Source organism: Oncorhynchus mykiss, chromosome 15 (genome assembly GCF_057628025.1).
Source record: "Oncorhynchus mykiss isolate SJ-2025 chromosome 15, ASM5762802v1, whole genome shotgun sequence".
In the NCBI taxonomy this organism is placed as follows: Eukaryota; Metazoa; Chordata; class Actinopteri; order Salmoniformes; family Salmonidae; genus Oncorhynchus; species Oncorhynchus mykiss.
In genome coordinates this window covers 49285668-49306628 of record NC_143036.1, presented here as the reverse complement: position 1 = coordinate 49306628, position 20961 = coordinate 49285668, and the positions used below count along the sequence as shown (strand labels likewise).

Sequence of the window (20961 nt, the reverse complement as noted above, 5' to 3'; positions counted from 1 at the left end):
CAACTTATTGTGGGAAGCTTGTGGAAGGCTACCCGAAACGTTTGACCCAAGTTCAACAATTTAAAGGCAACGCTACCAAATACCAATTGAGTGTATGTAAACTTCTGACCCACTGGAAATCTGATGAAAGAAATAAAAGCTGAAATAAATCATTATCTCTATTATTATTCTGACATTTTCACATTCTTAAAATAAGGTGGAGATCCTAACTGACCTAAGACAGGGAATTTTTACTAGGATAAAATGTCATAAATTGTGAAAAACTGAGTTTAAATGTATTTGGCTAAGGTGTATGTAAACTTCCGATTTCAACTGTATATTGGTTCCATTGTGCAAGGCAAGCTCAATCAAGCCCAGGTAAAGTACTTAATTTCAAATGGCATTGGAATCCAGGGTCTGATCGAGTATAGCACAACTGATTTATGATGCCTGTCTCATACCATCTGGTTGAGGCATTTCTATGACCTTCCTCTTCCCTGTGTTACTATCAGAGTATGCACAAAGTATAGTGTTGACTATCACCTCTTTTACAACACTTACTGGCAGTGGGAGGAGTGCCTCAACATTATCAGTGCCTAGCCTGGAATCCACACACTGCTTTCATTTCACTGAGTGAAACAATAGTGAAATATACATTATGGATTCCAGGCTAACCAGGGTCTCACAATTTGAACATTAACGTTTACTCTTTAAGGTCTCCATCTCCGGGAATCTTACCAGTGCGTTGGCCCCTGTGTCTCTACAGGTGTAGTCTTTTCTGTGACACAGTCTCAGGTGATAGTCTTTATCCTCCAGCATGTCTGAGACAGACACAGCCAGCTCCTTTCTGTCTGAGTCCACAGTGTACGCTAGCCTCCCAGCTGTCATAGGACACAGTTAGTCAGTAATCACACAGTCAAGGGAAATGAGTGCACTGCCAATATCTGTAGGCTGATTTGTACACAAGGAAATACAGAATGAGTATATTGTTGTCGGGTTTGGCAAGGCAAAAATGTAGCCTTGTTGAACGCAGAAATAGTCTGTCATTGTAACCCATGCTAAGGGATATCTAGAGTGATTCAATTGTTGTGAACTATAGAACAATAGAGAAATAAAATCTATCAAACTTACTGATGCATTCTGGAATGTTACTCCGAAGATCTCTGCTGCTACATTCTGAAATATAGTTTAAAACCAAGTTAAGGTTTGTTCTCTGTGAAACAAACAATGCTTCGACATATGATCATTGTGTATGCACATTGAGTAAGAGCATGACTACCCTGCTGATCAAGCTGGTCTATGCTGTTTTGCTCAGCAGGGTAGTGTGACTTTCGGTTAGGAAATGAGGGTTTTATGACATTTAAGTGTTTCTGCATTAGACATTTGCTGACTCACTAGTTTTGCTTATGAACGCCTGCAGTGTCAGTTTACTCACCCAACTCAATAGCTCTTAAATAATCAAAGTACAGTCAGGTTTAACCAACATGATCCATTGGGAATCTGTGTGTGCAAGATGCTGAAATGGCGATTTCAATCAATCGGTTGATATTATGGCCACCTAATCATCTCCCTCATTCCTAATTGGCATATATCCTCACCTCTACACCATGCTAGCTGATGTGTAGTGAGCGTTCTGGCACAAGATGGTTGCAGTAAATCACCTGTGAGTGCCACACATTGTTGCTGGAAGAGGTAAGTTTCCCCTGTATTATGTAAAGCGCTTTGAGTACCTCAGTTAGTAGAAAGGCTCTATATAAATCCAATCCATTATTAGTATTATTTTTATTCACCATTGATCACGGTCCTCATCCTCACCTGGGACTTGGTAAGTGCTTGTCCAGGTGACTCCACAGTAGCTTGGATTTGTCTTTAGAGAGACGTGAACGTATTGACCTGGCCACACCTCAGAGCAGTCATTCTGAACCTCCAACTTGAGAAAGAGAGAAGGAAAAGAAACAAATAAACATACCAGCCATTACAAGTGTTCTTAAGCCAGATCCATATCTGTTCCTATCAATAGAGAAGTGTTTTTGTTGCCACAAGCACACATTAATGTACAGAAATGTTTTGCTTGGCTTTGATTAACAAAGTGTAATGTTCACAAAAAAAAAATATCTGACTGTACCTGTTGTCCCTCCAGTCTCTCTGTAGTAGTGTGTAGTAGTTTGTAGTGTGGTAGGGTGCATGGTGTGGTAGTGTACTACTGTACCTGCTGTCCCTCCAGTCTCTCTCTGGCTACTCTGGGGAAGCTGACGAGCCTACAGATTTCCAACATCATCCCTGCGGTGACAGTGCATATGGAGACGCCATGGATGTGCTCTGAGGAAAAGTACCATTAAAAAAATCACGAGAAAACAAGCTATACAGGGTCAGTACAAGTACCGTAATTACAGTGTATATGTGTGTGTGTGTGTCAGGGTTGAGCTCTATTCAAATAGAATGCAGTCAATTCAGGAAGTAAACAAATATGACATTTCAATAACCAAAAAAAGTTATTCTCAATAAATTGAAAAGTAGAAATTATTTATTTAAAAACTTTTTAAATGTCAGAATTTTTTTATATTTAAATTTGAGCACTTCCTGAATTGGCTGCCTTCAACCTGTGTGTGTGTGAGCGTACGTGCATGTCACATGCGCTACAGGAAGCAGCGTGACCCTGAATCAAAGGGCCAGATAAGATATTATCGCAGGGGTTTCCCCCCTCAGGCCACCATCTCGCTCTCAGCTGTACAGAACTGACTATGGAAGTACCTACTATGGCTCCTTTCATAGTAGTCTATCTGGTTTCAGTGGTATGCTGTTTTCACAACATAGGTTGCATTCCAAAAACTTAACAGAAACACCCTCTCCCCTCAGCTCTCAAATTAAGTGGACACTTCTGATGACATGCTATGACGTCTGACGAGCTTACACTTGCAGGGCAAGGGAGGAAGGAATGTTTTTTTTTTAAATGGACCACCTTCGTCAGGAAATGTGTCACTCGTTCGTCCCGCGACGATTGTGTTTTCAGCCACCGGTAGCTTGTGGGTGCTTTTTATGCGCTACAGTCAATAATGATTGCATGTCTACTTGTATTAACTATATCATTATTAATATATGCCTACTGTATGATAGCTAGAAAATGAATTAGCTGACTAACGTTAGCCTGCCTAGCTGGAACCTCTGAAGAAGGAAAATGTTTTATTTCTACAATTTCCAAAAGCTAACCAAACAAAAACATGATTACTTTTACGATAAGTGTTTGTGCATTAGTAGCACAATTTCTAACTTATTTACATTTGTTTTTAACTTACACTTGAATGTTGACTCCATATTGACATTGAGATTTTACGTTTTGTCTGACTTTAATTAGCGGATGTACAAACATCGCGGTTTGAATTATGGGGCAGACTTTTAACCCTCCATAACTGTCTACAAGACTATTGCAGCTCAGTGGGTGTAACATTTATTGACAATTTTGATACCTTCTGGAAACAAAGCTCATGTTGTAAATAGGATGGGATCCACCCAAATCATTCAGATCCCAGATCCTTCCACAGCATTTTAAGGCTGCGTTGAGACAATTACTTATCAATGATCCAAGCCCAGCTCATTTATCCCTACCATTGTGCCGCTGAGTTGTCATAATGTTTCAGCAAATGTACATTATGCCAGCGGTGTTGGAAGGCACAATGTAAGTAACCTAATTGATGTCCCTCTTACTGCTCTGAATGCCTCTGCTGATCCCACAGCCTTTGTATGCGGTAATCATGTGCCTATGAACCAGAGTGATACTGTTAGCACTGAGGCGGTGTGCCCTAGTAGGAAGTCCACTGTGTGCAGCACTAACACAAATAACATGAGCATGTCTACCTCTGCTAAGCTTCCCAGTAGGCAATAAAAACAATCAAGCATCCCAGAAAACTGCTAAAAATAGCCCACGTTAGCACATGTACAGTGGGGCAAAAAAGTATTTAGTCAGCCACCAAAAGTTCTCCCACTTAAAAATATGAGAGATGCCTGTAATTTTCATCATTCATCACTTCAACTATGACAGACAAAATTAGAAAAATAAATCCAGAAAATCACATTGTAGGATTTTTTATGAATTTATTTGCAAATTATGGTGGAAATCAGCCAATCAGGATGCTGCCTTGTAGGCTGTTTCATATGTAAGGCTCTGCCGACAGCCTTCAAGGCAGCATTCTGATATCAGCCTCAGAGGCTACTATTGAGTCTGATCACCCTGCAAGGAATAGCGCTCTCCCCCTGGATTAGATGTGCATCTAACTATAAATTACTTTGACAGCTAATCTGCCTGCAATGAGCATTACCTATGAAACAGCCTACAAGGCAGCATCCTGATTTGTTAGCCTTTAAGGCTAAAATTTAACCTGATCAGCCTATCAGGAATGGAGCTCACCCACTGTAAATGCAAATGATCCACTAAACACGGTGTCCCTTAAAATACACATATCTGTTATGCAAGCTAACAACCAGCATAGATAACAAGCTAGCTTCCTAGCTAACAAGACTACCGAGCTAACTCACAAGACTAGCCAAGTTAGCTGCGTGGTTCTTTGCATGCAATGGCTCTGGTCTTTGGGGCAGCATGCAGCCCGGGAGACAGTGCTGGCTCAGGCATTGTTCAGGGCTTACATGCCCCGCATTGCGATCAATGCAGCCACAGGGCTCGTTGATTAAGTGGTTATCGTGCACCTGAACAAATTCATGGGTAATGCATGATACTTTTGATTATCTCGTGACCTCGACATGTAGTGATAATGAGTGTGTAGTGATAATGAGATAAATAAGTTATCTTGACATAACGAGGGACCAATTTTTTTGAATATGTCCTCTCTGGACTTCCCGTAAATTCTTGACGTTGACAAGGCAGAAAATATTTCAACATGAAATCTCAAAACAGAGAGCCCAACCTACCACTGAGCTGAAGAGCAGTGTGAACTCGAAAGTGAAGAGAGCACTTCTGTTTCCCCTCACACCTCATCACTGTGGACAGGCTGACGTTGTGGAAGACAACACTGGTGTTGAGGCCTGCTTTCTGGGTCCTGCATGGGGCAAAGGAATCTGTATGGGGAAACAGGAGGTTAAAGTCAGTGGATGTATTCAAGTTCAAGCTTTTTTCCATAATAAATTCATTGGAAATCTTACTCACATTCAAAATAGCTAAACTTTCAGGACAAATGTATACAAATATACAACAACCAGCAATATCTAACAGCCAGCAATGTAGTGACAAGAAAGGAGTCAACTCTACTCATACTTCATGTGAAAGCCCTGACTACTACCTTATCAGATGATAGATATCAAATCAAATTGTAGTCTACTTGGACTATGACTATTGTACTGTATGGGGGGTCCATGCTTCAATGAACAAACCTGCAAAAGTTGTATCACTCAGACCACCCATACCTCAAACATTGGAACTGGATCCTTGTATTGTAAATGTATTTCAGACCTCAATTTATATCTGATCACAGGACCCATCAGAGATTTACCATAGTGTCATTGTCAACACAATCAAGCACACACACAGAGTATAACAACATTGTTTGTAATGGGTATATTGTAATGCACTCACAGTGGGTTTTACTTTTGCAATGGAGGCCCTGCAGAGAGAAGATGAAAGACAATGTAAGATATTTATTTATGCACTTGATATACTCTTTATACTACTTATACACATTATACACTTAAGAGAGTACTCACAACCCCAGCTGTGCAGTACAACAACAAAAAACAAGCCCAGCTGGCCACTATTCCGGCTAACAATTCTAGGGAGAGAGTACGTTTTTGTAACATTACCCGTAATGTTCCCCTAATGTTTGATTGTCCAGTTTTCCATTAGTTAGAGGTACATTATGTAAGCAAAAACCGTCTGAGAACCTTTTTCAGCATGTTTGTGTTTGTGTGAACATTCCCTCAAACAGAACATATCTAGAATGTGGTTACAATGTTCTCAGAATATACAACAATGTTCTAGACGCGTTTCATGGGAAGTTTCAAGAACATTTGCGTCCAGTTTTCTAAGGGTTAGGAGAATATTGCAGGAACATTTGTGTATCAGTTGTCAGGACATCGCCTGATTGTCCCAAAGAAAAGTTCTCCCCCCAAAAAATGTAATTACACATTGTTGCTATTGCCAAGTCCATCAAGGCCCTGATTGGTGAACCACTGATCTTTTTTGTCTGTTGGCAAGGTTATGGATACTGACACACACAATGCTTTTCACTTACATATTTGACAAACATGATTACATTGTGCATGTTCATTTCTACAGTCATTATTATTCAATATGTTCTCACCTGGGATTTGAACTCATAACTTATCAGTTCACACCATTCACATCTTTTTACGCCACCATGCCTGTCGGTTATCAGTTCATTTGACTATTCTCTCATCTTTTACTTATTTCCAACAAAGACAAAATGCAGTAAATAGGAATTTGGTTTTAAAATCTTTGATCTGTTGTATAGGCCAGGTACAGTATATTATCTGATAAATGTGGTATTTTGTTTCCTGACATTGTCCCGAAGCCACTCCTGCGTTGTTTTGGCTGTGTGCTTAGCCTCTCTGGGATAGGGGGTGGTATTATCACGTCCAGATGAAAAGTGTGCCCAAAGTAAACTGCCTGCTACTCAGAACCAGAAGCTAGGATGTGCATATTATTAGTAGATTTGGATAGGGAACACTCTGAAGTTTCTAAAACTGTTTGAATAAAGTCTGTGAGTATAACAGAACTGATTTGGCAGGTGAAACCCCGAGCACAATCCATCCAGGGAAAACATTTCTTGAGGTTAATCTGTTTTCCATTGGTTTTCTATGGCAAGCCCATTTTAATAGAAATATGCTTGCAGTTCCTATAGCTTCCACTAGATGTCAACAGTCTTTAGAAATTGGTTGATGTTTTTCTTTTGAGAAATGATGAAGTAGCCCTGTTATTTTCCTGCGTCACTCCAGGTGCACTCTAATGTTTTGGTGCGTGCGACCTGGAACGTGCTTCACTTTGTTTTCGTCCGGTATTGAACGCAGTTTATTTTATCGATTTTATTTACGTAAAAAAATACCTAAAGTTGTATTAGGAAAGTTGTTTGAAATGTTTGGACAAAGATTACAGGTAACTTATGAGATATTTTGTAGTCATGTAGTGCGAGTTGGAACCAGTGTTTTTCTGGATCAAACGCGCCAAATAAATTGACATTTTGGGTTTCAGACGTGGCTGTCATATGCCTTTTACTGAGGAGTGGCTTCCGTCTGGCCACTCTACCATAAAAGCCTGATTGGTGGAGTGTTGCAGAAATGGTTGTCCTTCTGGAAGGTTCTCCCATCTAGACAGAGGAACTCTGGAGCTCTGTCAGTGACCATCAGGTTCTTGGTCACCTCCCTAACCGAAGCCCTTCTCCTCCGATTGTTCAGTTTGGCTGGGCAGCCAGCTCTTGGTGGAGTCTTGATGGTTCTAAACTTTTTCCATTTAAGAATGATGGAGGCCACTGTGTTGTTGGGGACCTTCAATGATGCAGAAATGTTTTGGTACCCTTCCTCAGATCTGTGCCTCGACACAGTCGTGTCTATGGAATATACCTTCGACATTGGGGCTTGGTTTTTGCTCTGACATGGACTGTCAACTGGGACCTTATATAGATAGGTGTGTGCATTTCCAAATCATGTCCAATCAATTGAATTTGCCACGTGTTCTCCAATCAAGTTGTAGACACATCTCAAGGATTATCAATGGAAACAGGATGCACCTGAGCTCAATTTCGAGTCTCATAGCAAAAGGTCTGAATACTTATGTAAATCCAATTGGCACAATAATAAAAAATCCCCATCAAAATCGGTCAGTTTAAGCTACAGATATGTTTTTGTTGCATGGGCTGCATCTCAATCTATAACCCCTGCCAATAGCCCGGTCTCATAAACTAGACGTAAAATCCGGGACACTCAAATTAGTATGATACGTTACATTTGGTATGGTCACATAAGACAGGTGGTTACTTAAGGCAAAAACGAAAGTAGGATGGATGGGTGTGTGTATAACGGGAACGTCTAGCAACACAAAGGTTGTGAGTTCAAATCTGATCACAGATTACTTTTGCATTTTAGGTCATTAGCAACTTTGCAACTACTTACTACTTTTTAGCTACATTGCAACCATCTTTTTCAGGACCCTGTTTTTCAAAGATAATTCGTAAAAATCCAAATAACTTCAAAGATCTTCATTGTAAAGGTTTTAAACACTGTTTCCCATGCTTGTTCAATGAACCATAAACATTAATCAATTAATTAATTCAAATTAATGAACATGCACCTGTGGAACGGTCGTTAAGACACTAACAGCTTACAGATAGTAGGCAATTAAGGTCACAGTTATGAAAACTTAAGACACTAAAGAGGCCTTTCTACTGACTCTGAAGAACACCAAAAGAAAGATGCCCAGGGTCCCTGCTCATCTGCGTGAATGTGCCTTAGGCATTATGCAAGGAGGCATGATGACTGCAGATGTGGCCAGGGCAATAAATTGCAATGTCCGTACTGTGAGATGCCTAAGACAGCGTTACAGGGAGACAGGACCGGACAGCTGATTGTCCTAGCAGTGGCAGACCACATGTAACATCACCTGGACAGGATCTGTACATCCGAACATCACACCTGTGGGACAGGTACAGGATGGCATCAACAACTTCCCGAGTTACACCAATAACGCACAATCCCTCCATCAGTGCTCAGACTAACCGCAATAGGCTGAGAGAGGCTGGACTGAGGGCTTGTAGGCTTGTTGTAAGGCAGGTCCTCACCAGACATCACCGGCAACAACATCACCTATGGGCACAAACCCCTCGTCGCTGGACCAGACTGGACTGGCAAAAAGCGCCCTTCACTGATGAGTCGCAATTTTGTCTCGGATTCGCGCTTATCGTTGAAGGAATGAACGTTACACCGAGGCCTGTACTCTGGAGCGGGATCAATTTGGAGGTGGAGTGGCCGTCATGGTCTGGGGTGGTGTGTCACAGCATCTGAGTGAGCTTGTTGTCATTGCAGGCAATCTCAACGCTGTGCGTTACAGGGAAGACATCCTCCTCCCTCATGTGGTACCCTTCTTGCAGGCTCATCCTGACATGACCCTCCAGCATGACAATGCCACCAGCCATACTGCTCGTTCGGTGTGTGATTTCCTGCAAGACAGGAATGTCAGTGTTCTGCCACGGCCAGCGAAGAGCCCGGATCTCAATCCCATTGAGCATGTCTGGGACCTGTTGGATCGGAGGGTGAGGGCTAGGGCCATTCCCCCCCAGAAATGTCCGGGAACTTGTAGGTGCCTTGGTGGAAGAGTGGGGTAACATCTCACAGCAAGAACTGGTAAATCCACGAGGAGGAGATGCACTGCAGTACTTAATGTAGCTGGTGGCCACACCAGATACTGACTGTTACTTTTGATTTTGACCCCTCCTTTTTTCAGGGACACATTATTCCATTTCTGTTAGTCACATGTCTGTGGAACTTGTTCAGTTTATGTCTCAGTTGTTGAATCTTGTTATGTTCATACAAATATTTACACATGTTAAGTTTGCTGAAAATAAATGCAGTTGACAGTGAGAGGACGTTTATTTTTTTTACCCTTTAACCAAACTTCTAAACTCTAACCACAACCCTCAACCCTAGCCTAGCTAACGTGAGCCAACTAGCTAACTTTATCCATCTAGCTAGAATTCGTAACATATCATACGTTTTGCAAATTAGTAACATATGGAACTTTTGCTAATTCGTAAAGTATTGTACATTTTGCAAATTGTAATTCGTAACATATAATACAAATTGGTTGATGGACATTTGCTAATTAATACATAACATTTTAAATGTAACATATCATACTAAATGAGGTCGCTCAGATTTACATAATATAATAATACGAAATGCTCAGAAACCAGCATCTGCTGTGAAAGTTGGCAGAGGTAAAGTGGTGTTTTTCAGACCATGAGACATCCCGAAACTCGGTCTTCTCACGAAAACGTCTGTAGCATCCGAATGGAAATACCCCTCTATGGAACAACAAGACTCTCACGAACACGGTGTTCTCAGTTTTGGTCTACAACTCCCACAAGCATCACGGGACTCGTCTGAAGTCCGTACAGCCTATCTGCATACTTCTGTCTGTAGCGTCCGAACACACTAATATGACCCCTCTATTGAAAGGTGAGTCTCTCACGAACACATACATGTCGGTTGTTTCGCTTCGAGACTAGTCTGAAGGTAGCTGGTCAAATTCAATATTTCATCGGATTATTGTTTTCGATCTTTTTTAATAGCTTAAGGGGTTCCAGAGGAGGCTGGTGGGAGGGGATATAGGAGGAGGGGCTCATTGTAACGGATGGAATGGAATTAATGGAACGGAGTCAAATGTGGTTTCCATATGTTTGATGTGTTTGATAGTGTTCCATTTATTCCATTCAAGACATTACAATGAGCCTGTCCTCCTATAGCTCCTCCCATCAGCCTCTGATGCGAACACAGGCAGAAAGTATCAAGGCTAACAGAGGAGTATACTACAAAGCAGGATCAATGAGCTAGCCAGATAACATTGACAAGCAACCGGAAATAACTATTTTATAGCTCATATTCTTGATGATGAATGTTGGGATCACAAAATCCACCAAATTTGCTAGCGGTGCTAATGCAGATGTAGGATCTAAATTTGATCCAGTTTACAGCTACAGTACAGCAGGAAAATAGTCCTGCAGCAACAGGAACTTGAAATTATTATATGGATTGTAATTCATGGACATTTTTTGTAGCGGTTGATACATTTTTTGTTTGGGCAAAACCAGTCTGACATTTTAAAGTGGAAATTCTGAAATGTAGGAGCCTTTTCAAACCTTGAATACAGTACAAGTCTGCATTTCATGGAAAGGCAACAGAAGAGGGATCCAATTAAGATCCTACATTTTGTAGCTCTTAAAATACTGCATGTGATTATTTTTTTTTAAATATAATTTTACACACTTTATATCTGATTCTGGGATTCGTCATTAAAGTTCAGAATGGAGTATATATTTCATATAAATATATTATATCAAGATTTTAAATAACACAGCTACCCTTTCAAAGCCTCCTGCGACCCAATTTGGGTCTCCAACCACCAGTTAAGAATCTATCCAGTGCGTGATATAGGGTCGTTTTGTAATCGTTAAACTACATCACAATATTGAAGTTTCAAATGGTCAACACACCTAAGTGATAACTCTTCATGTCCTACACTCAGCCACTGTGTTTCACTGTATTAAATGTAAAAGTCAGAGTATAGTCAGAGCCACTTCCAAATGAAGTGATGAACTCTAATGGTGTAGCAACTCTACAGAATCATTATAATCCTTTACTTTGTTTGGTTGCCATGGTTGCTCAGAATATATGGGGATTATGATATCAAGGTTCTATTACGTGCAAGAGGGAAAATATGATACACTGATACTACAACCTATTGGTCATTGGCCATTGGCCATATGACAAACACGACTCTCACTTCTGATTACTGATAACAGTACAGTATGCTCTGTTTGTAGTTAAGCTATAGTCTGTTTTTAGAAGCAATAGTAATAATATTAGCAGTAGTATTCAAAGTGAAAGCAGCTATGCTGCTCATAGACACTTGAGAAGTGTTTGAAACAGAAACAGTGTTTCCTCAGAAAGATACAGGAAGGGTGATTTCCTACCTTGGAGCATCTGGTTTTACATTCCTGGATCCTCTCCATTCCTTCCCCTTGGGCCAGAGAGAGCCCATAGAGAGACACCATCAATATAGTAGTTAAAATCATCTTCTTCACTCCCAGTCCTGCGACCTCACTATAGTGCTGAAGTCTGTTCATAGTTTGGTTGGGAGAAGTCTTCTTTCAGGTATGCTGGTTTGGTATTGTACTCTAGCTGTGTGAGGCAGGCGGCTGGTCTGTAGCTAACCCTGTCTGTCACTGTGCCTGTTCCAGTAAGGGATGGTTGTAGTGTAGTAGATGGTTCACAGACAAGAGAGACAGAAGCCCCACAGATGACAAGTAGGGCGATGATTGCATTTTAAATAGAGGGAAATCTAGAGCCTGCCCACAAGGCTCTCTCCCTCTCCCTATCCCTCTCTCTCTCTCTCTCTCTCTCTCTCTCTCTCTCTCTCTCTCTCTCTCTCTCTCTCTCTCTCTCTCTCTCTCTCTCTCTCTTTCTCTCTATATATATATATATATATATATATATATATATATATATCTTTCAGTTATTCTTAACCACTTAATTGTTTGAAATCTGATTTCTTCTAAACATTTCAAGACACTAGACATTGCCCAGGTATATTGGCGACAATATTGTGCAATGTATCAAGGTGGGGCAGCTTTTAGTATTTATTTTCTGTCAGCAGAATTATTTCCTTCAGGTTCCTAAAGAAAGTATTGCCTTTAGAGTCAGATATTTTATGGGCTACATGCAGTAGCTAGTATTACTACTGCTATGGGTACTTAGTCCAAAATATGTTACAGTATTGCTATTGTAAGAAAATCAAACCAGTAACTCATCATACAACAAAAATATAGATTGTAATTTGTCCATGAAATGTAATGTTTATGCATTGCCGTTATGAATAGACTGGTGCAGATTATGCAGATTATGAATAGACATAATCTGCACGTGAGGAATTTGTCATGTTTGTGAAGGAAGTGATCTGTGGAGTGTGAAAACATCCTTACAGTACACACACAGTACCTACACTGCACTGTATCAATGTTGCTATGTCCACAGTAATCTCAGTTAACCCAGAACTAACATTTTGCGTAATTTGTACCTTTTACGTTTACGTATTCTGTCCACGAGAGATTGTCTGCAGTGCCATTTTGCCATTTCACGACAAATGTTTGCATCATAGAGGAAAATGCCTGTTACATCCTGAGACACCTGTATTACCTGTAGGTTTAGTATAGAGCATGTTTATAGAAAAGAGCACGAAAAGGTCCTCCTGAGTGGCGCAGACCGTAACTACCACTGCATCGCAGTGCTTGAGGCGTCACTACAGACCCTGGTTCGATCCTGGGCTGGGTCGTAGCTGGTCGAGACCGGGAGACCCATGAAGCGGTGCAAAATTGGCCCAGCGTCGTCCGGGTTAGGGGAGGGTTTGGCCAGCTGGGATGTCCTTGTCCCATTGTGCTCTAGCAACTCCTGTGGTGGGCCGGGCGCATGCTGACATGGTCACCAGTGGTACAGTGTTTCCTCCGACACATTGGTGCAGCTGACTTCCGGGTTAAGCGAGCAGTGTGTCAAGAAGCAGTGTGGCTTGGCAGGGTTGTGTTTCGGAGGATGCATGACTCTCGACCTTCATCTCTCCTGAGTCCAGACGGGAGTTGCAGCGATGGGACAAGACCGTAACTACCAATTGGGGAGAAAAAGGGGTAAATTAAATGTAAACATGTATGAAAGAAAAGAGAGGAAATTATGGTCCTAGTACACAGGACTGTATTGGTTGCTGTGTACAACTTGACAGGAAAGACCACTGAAAAACTGAAGTTTCTAAAGGGCAAACCAATTATCTTCCATTATTGAAATGCCACCATCAATCAGAACCATATACAGAGATATATGGCTCTGGCTACCATTGATTTACATCTGAAGTTTCATCGTCATGGAAGGCTTTGATGAGATAAACTGGAAAAGGAAACACAGACATGTTCCCCTGTTTATCTCAGACAGTGATTGCAGTCATACAAATGTTGTCATAACGCATTCACAATCAAACCATTTAAAAAAGGAACATTTTTCAATAAACAACATGTCGATGTGTGCCTGTAACCATGGTGAGAATGACGCATTTTCTTTTTTCAACCATAAAGCCCCCATGGCAGCTGCTGACAGAAATGAAAACATCTCGAAATACCTGCAGAAGATGCACCCGGGCTATATTCAAACATCTGTAGCATAGTGCAGCCATACAGGTAAAAATGGAAGAAAGAAGGAAAAAAACGAAAGCGAAAGAGAAAAAGAAAGACGGGACCCTCTTTGAACTTCTGAAGGAAATCCCATGTTTCTGATGCTTGGAAAAGAGATAAGATGTTGACATGTCCTCACAGGTGTAGTTGTATGGGCTATCCCCATGTACCCAGGAGCAATATATTACTGGAAGTTGATGTTCTTCTCTAGCCTTAAAATCGAATCAAATTTTATTGGTCACGTACACATGGTTAGCAGGTGTTATTGCGAAGGTAGTGAAATGCTTGTGCTTCTAGTTCCGACAGTGCAGCAATATCAACAAGTAATCTAACAATTCCACAACAACTACCTAATACACAGAAATCTAAGTAAAGGGATGGAATAGGAATATGTACATATAAATATATGAATGAGCAATGACAGAGCGGCATAGGCAAGATGCAATAGATGGTATGAAATACAAAGCAAATCAAATTTGATTTGTCACTTGCGCCGAATACAACAGGTATTCGACCTATGACCTTACAGTCAAATGCTCACTTACAAGCCCTTAACCAACAATGATTTAAGATGTTCCGAAAAAAAGAAAATAAATAAGTAGAAAATAGAAAATAAAAGTAACAAATAATTAAACCGCAGCAGTAAAATAACAAGCGAGGCTATACGCAGGCAGTACCAGTACAGAGTCAATATGCAGGGGCACCGGTAGGTCGAGGTAATTGAGGTAGGGTAGAGGTGGGTAGAGTTAGAGTGACTATGTATAGATTATAAACAGAGAGTAGCAGCAGCGTAAAAGAATGGTCTGCGTAGCCCTTTGATTTGCTGTTCCGGAGTCTTATGGTTTGGGGGTAGAAGCTGTTAAGAAGCCGCTTGCCATGTGGTAGCAGAGAGAACAGTCTATGACTAGGGTGGCTGGAGTTTTTGACAATTTTTAGGGCCTTCCTCTGACATCATTATTAAAGTGGCATTAAATAAAGTGACAAGTGATCAATTTGTTAGAGTGGGCAATGTATGTAGGCAGCAGCCTCTCTCTGTTAGTGATGGCTGTTTAACAGTCTGATGGCCTTGAGATAGAAGCTATTTTTCAATCTCTCTGTCCCAGCTTTGATGCACCTGTACTGACCTTGCCTTCTGGATTGTAGTGGGGTGAACAGGCAGTGGCTGAGGTGGTTGTTGCCCTTGATGATCTTTTTGGCCTTCCTGTGATATCGAGTGCTGTAGCTGTCCTGTAGGGCAGGTAGTTTGCCCACGGTGATGCGTTGTGCCCACCACACTACTCGCTGGAGAGCCCTGTGGTTGTGGGCGGTGCAGTTGCCATACCAGGCGGTGATACAGCCCGACAGGATGCTCTCAATTGTGCGTCTGTAAAGGTTTGTGAGGATTTTAAGCCTCCTGAGGTTGAACAGTCTCCTGTTGCGCCTTCTTCACCACACTGTCTGTGTGGGTGGACCATTTCAGTTTGTCCATGATGTGTACACTGAGGAACTTAAATCTTTCCACCTTCTCCACTGCTGTCCCGACGATGTGGATAGGGGTGTGCTCCCTCTCCTGTTTCCTGAAGTCCACGATCATCTTCTTTGTTTTGTTGACAATGAGTGAGAGGTTGTTTTCCTGACACCACACTCTGAGTGACCTCACCTCCTCGCTATAGGCTGTCTTGTCATTGTTGGTGATCAAGCCTATTACTGTTGTGTCGTCTGCAAACTTGATGATCGAGTTGGAGGAGTACAGGAAGGGGCTGAGCATGCACCCTTGTGGGGCCCGAATGTTGAGGATCAGCAAGGTGGGGATGTTGTTTCCTACCTTCACCACCGGGTGGCGGCCTGTCAGGAGGTCCAGGACCCAATCGCGCAGGGCAGGTTTGAGACCCAGGGCCTCAAGCTTGATGATGAGGTTGCAGTGTACTATGGTGTTGAATACTGAGCTGTAGTCAATAAACAGCTTTCTTATGTAGGTATTCCTCTTGTCCAGATGGGATAGGGCAGTGTGATGGCGATTGCATCATCTGTGGACCTATTGGGGCGGTATGCAAATTGCGGTGTGTCTAGTGTGACAGGTCAGGTGGAGGTGATATGATCCTTCACTAGTCTCTCAAAGCACCTCATGATGACAGAGGTGAGTGCTACGGGGCGATAGTCATTCAGTTCAGTTACCTATGCCTTCTTAGGTACAAGAACAATGGTGGCCATTTCGAAGCATGTAGGGACAGAAGACCAGGATAGGGAGAGATTGAATATGTCCGTAAACACACCAGCCAGCTGGTCTGCGCATGCTCTGAGGATGCGGCTAGGGATGCCGTCTGGGCCTGCAGCCTTGCGAGAGTAAACACTTTTAAATGTCTTACTGACGACGGCCAGGAAGGAGGGAAGCCCACAGTCCTTGGTAGTGGGCCGCGTCGGTGGCACAGTGCTATCCTCAAAGCGGGCAAGTAGGTGTTTAGTTTGTCTCGAAGCAAGACGTCGGAGTCTGTGACTGATTTTCTTTTTGTAGTCCGTGATTGTCTGTAGAACCTGCCACCATACGTCTTGTGTCTGAGCCATTGAATTGCGGCTCCACCTTCTCCATGTACTGACATTTCGATTGTTTGATTGCCTTGCGGAGGGAATAACTACACTGGTTCGCGCTTTCAGTTTTGCGCGAATGGTGCCATATATCCACGGTTTCTGGTTAGGGTAGGTTTTAATAGTCACAGTGGGTACAACATTTCCTATGCACATCCTTATCAACTCACTCACCGAATCAGCATATAAATCTATATTATTCTCTGAGGCTACCCTGAACATTTCCCAGTCCGAATGATCAAAACAATCTTGAAGCATGGATTCTGATTGGTCAGACCAGCGTTGAATGGTCATTGTCACTGGTACATCCTGTTTGAGTTTCTGCCTATAGGAGTGGAGAAGCAAAATGGAGTAGTGGTCAGATTTGCTGAATGGAGGGTGGGGAGGGCCTTGTATGCATTGCGAAAGATAGAGTAGCAGTGATCCAGTGTTTGCCAGCCCGGGTACTACAATTAATATGCTAATCGAATTTAGGTAGCTTTGTTCTCAAATCTGCATTGTTAAAATCCCCAGCTACAATAAATGTAGCCTCAGGATATATGGTTTCCAGTTTTCATAAAGTCCAGTGTAGTTCCTTGAGGGTCGTTGTGATATCAGCTTGAGGGGAGATATACACGGCTGTGACAATAACCGACAATAATTATATTGGGAGATAATACGGTCAGCATTTGATTGTAAGGAATTCTAGGTCAGGTGAACAGAATGACTTGAGTTCCTGTATGTTGTTACAATTACACCATGAGCCATTACTCATGAAACATACACCCCCTTCTTCTTCTTCCCAGACAGATGTTTATTCCTGTCGGCACGACGAACAAAGAATCCCGGTGGCTGTATCGACTCCAACAGCATGTCCCCAGAGAGCCATGTTTCCGTGAAACAGAGTATGTTTCAATCCCGGATGTCTCTCTGCAAAGCAACCCTTGCCCTAAATTCGTCAATAGCATGTAAGTGATGTAATTAATAGCATGTAATGATGTTGGGAAGAGAGACAGATAATAGGTTGTCAGACAGGTCCTTGTTTTATGATCTCATATAATTATGGTTCCGTGACTGTGAATGGGAAAATTGCATGTGTGAGACCATTGAACCCATTATTATCTGAAGGCTGCAAGGGACAAGGGGAAATTCTTCAGGCGTAAAGGATGTCTTACTGGAAGTTGCACATATTTTCTATAGATTTAAGCATGTTTGGTTATGGTGCTTGGTGCAATATCATCCCCTAGGGTACACAAAATGATTTGTAGTGATGTAAGTATTTTGTAAACATCTTGAAAAGTACCTTAATCAGTCTTATCTCTCTGTGTAATGACTCCATCTACTGGATATGGCTGTGTATTACATTGTGTTTCTAGAAAGGTACAGTAAGAGGTACAGTGTGTTGGTCAGCATCAACCTGTCATTCAGGGCAGGTGGGGCAAAGGCTGTTTTGAGCCCCACCTGTTTAGGAAAAAAGCCTCACCATTTTGCATATTATTTTGGCATTAATAAGTGTCAAATATCAGTTTGACAACAATGCAAAAAATATAATAAAAAGTTTGGGGTCACACAAATGTCCTTGCTTTTGAAAGAAAAGCACCTTTGGAACCATGTGTTTGAAGTATTTGAAAACATTCCACCAATTCCTCTCCAGCCGTTACCACGAGCCTGTTCTCTCCAATTAAGGTGCCACCAGCCTCCTGTGACTTACAGTAAATATATACACACATTAAAATACAAAAACACAGCCATGGGAAGCACAAATAAAACATCCCAAATTACCCAGAAAAACAGTTACATTCTTCCACAAATAAGTCACCCAATAATACTTTAAATTGCCCGAGGGGCATCAGAATATCAAGATGAAATATATTTTGAATTTTGTTCCAGCAATACGGTGCATTAAAACTAAAAGCAGATTTACCTCGCTCAGTGGAGACCCTAGGAAACTCAAGAGTTAACCAATCCCGTTAACGGGTTAGGCAACTCAGGTGCCTATACTTCAACTGCAAAGTTAGATAAGATGGAAGTTTATGAAGTAGGGCCTTGTAAACATAAAATGAGTAATATAGAGCTCTACGGGTCTTTAGCGAAGTCCAGCCAACCTTTCGATACAAGATGCAGTGATGAATATCAAAAGTGTCTCCTGTAACAAAATGAAGGGCACGATGGTAGATGGCATCCAAAGGTTTAAGAGGAGCATCAGAAGCACTTTGATAAATAATATCACCATAATCAAGAACAGATAAAGGTTCACTGAATAATCTGCTTCCTACTGCTTAGAGAAAGGCACTATCTGGTTCCGTAGAAAAAGACAACTTTAAATCCTAGCTTCTTAAAGTTAAACATCAAATCTATATCATATGGACTTGATGAAGCTGCCCGACTAGAGCTACCTGCTGCAGAAAGGTAAGATTTGTCCATCACTTTATGTAGAATACTTAGCTAGATCTTCTGTCGGCTGATGGTGTGAATTGACTGAGAAATAATGAACCAATGTTACTGTAAATGGTTACATATCTGGAAGTTTGCATAACTAACTTAGCAATTGCTTACACATATAACAATATCCAGTCAAGCTACAGACCAGGGGTGTCAAACTCATACCGTGGAGGGCATAGTGTCTGCACTATTAAGACCTGGACAATTAAGACCTAGACAACCAGGGGAGGGGAGGGGTGAGGGGAGTTCTTTAATAATTAGTGACCTTAATTCATCAATCAAGTTCAATTGTGTGTGTGTGTGTGTGTGTGTGTGTGTGTGTGTGTGTGTGTGTGTGTGTGTGTGTGTGTGTGTGTGTGTGTGTGTGTGTGTGTGTGTGTGTGTGTGTGTGTGTGTGTGTGTGTGTGTGTGTGTGTGTATATATTCTGAATGTTCCCGCAGGAGAAAAGCACAGTATGGCATCTGAGCTGATCATCATGAATGTCATGTAGTCATCAGCCAATACAGTAAGTTAAAATAACACTTTTAATTGGTATGGGTATACTAAACCAACGTCTTTTCCTACTCACTGAAGGCAGATGTAGGCTATACCCTTCAGTTGTGAACACGACTATTGCTGTGATAATTGGCCTACTTCTCTGAATGTACTGTATACAGGTGTAGGATCACCCTGTTGTTGCAGGAAATGTCATGCACAGCAGGAAATGCAAACTTGTACTGTATTCAAGGTTTAAAAAGGCTGAAATTTCCACTTTAAATATATCACTATTCTTGGACTTCAGCTGAGACCCTCCTCTCCTTCCCCACCCTTCAAAGAAATACCCCAATTTACATTTTCTGTTAAGCATGATGCTCTCAAAGTGTGTCTCTCCATTTCTCTCATGTCGTGTGGTTTTAGCTCACTCTCTCTTTCTCTCCAGGATACATCAGGGGAAGTTTTTTTTCTGTTGGCACCAATCCCATGCTGACAGGCTGCCAAGTCAACTACTTTATCCCCCTCATACTAAACTTTGCTCACTCTTGTTCAACTGCCCTTTGATTAAATCAGTTAAATTCAATGTTCAAGTGTGATTTTTACTGACCGTTGACAGATAGAGGGATATGGGTGTGGGGGGAGAGAGTGTTGTGGAAATATTCGCTCAATCATATTTCTCCGATACCGGAACTTGTAAATTCAAATAGACTTTATTACAAAGTAACAAGCCGAGCTGGCAAACGAACCAACTACCGGACTCAGTCTGTCCACTCCTTTTATACAGTTTCTTGCTTATACAAGTTTCATAGTCCCTCCACTTTATGCTAATAACCATATCCCCTTGGCTTTACTCCACTATTGTTTCCAAATCGAAGTTCTTTCCTCTAGGCGGGGTTTCCCCTCCCCTCTAGTTCCTTGGATCAATTATAATGGTGGCACACCTATACATTATTTCCAGAAAGTAATAAGTGCAGATTACTACAAGCAATTATAAGATTGCTACATGCCATTATCAGACTATAATATTACTACGGGCCATTATAGGATTAAGTACAGCCTAACTATAGGCTATTATAGAATTATACCAATAAGTATACTTAATCCCAGGATTACATATAGTGCCTTTGCTTACTTCCTTTAGTGCTATTTAGCCTCTTAACAGAAAACACCCATAAGAGGTGGATAGATGGGTGTAGATGGGATTGGTTGAAGAAACTCCCTTTCCCCCTACCTCCCTTCCTTCTCTTGATAAGTAATACAAGTGAATGAAATTGCTGCATATATCCTGTGATCCAAAATCAAATCAAATATTTTCTACGTTACAAGCTAAGACAAAATTATATTTCATGATATTACTTTGTCTTTACACATCTATTTACTAGCGCTTCCTGTTTTTAAGCCTGTTTGCACATTTTAAGGTAAAGCACTTTGAATGAAGTATCCAAAATGTGACACTGGCTGTATTATTATGCATATCAGGCTTGAGGCTATAGCCCACGAACAAATGACCAGACAGGATACCCCACACTCCTCCAGTACACTATTTTCCCCGTCCCCACTTACTTGCACACATACAATTCA

The 20961-nt window shown here is 41.5% G+C and overlaps 1 protein-coding gene across 1 annotated transcript in view; it reads right to left on the bottom strand.

The window, feature by feature from the left end:
• The window catches only part of il17rel (interleukin 17 receptor E like), a 39308-nt gene extending 27202 nt beyond the window's left edge, over positions 1 to 12106 (bottom strand). The window contains exons 1-7 of the mRNA XM_036944446.2: positions 11685 to 12106; positions 5561 to 5588; positions 4900 to 5046; positions 2189 to 2298; positions 1795 to 1909; positions 1111 to 1155; positions 718 to 860 (exon numbers count right to left, since the gene is read on the bottom strand). Coding sequence (XP_036800341.1) covers positions 718 to 860; positions 1111 to 1155; positions 1795 to 1909; positions 2189 to 2298; positions 4900 to 5046; positions 5561 to 5588; positions 11685 to 11837 — 741 coding nt within the window. The 5' untranslated portion in view covers positions 11838 to 12106. The remainder of the gene's footprint in view (positions 1 to 717; positions 861 to 1110; positions 1156 to 1794; positions 1910 to 2188; positions 2299 to 4899; positions 5047 to 5560; positions 5589 to 11684) is intronic.
• Positions 12107 to 20961: the final 8855 nt, after the last annotated feature.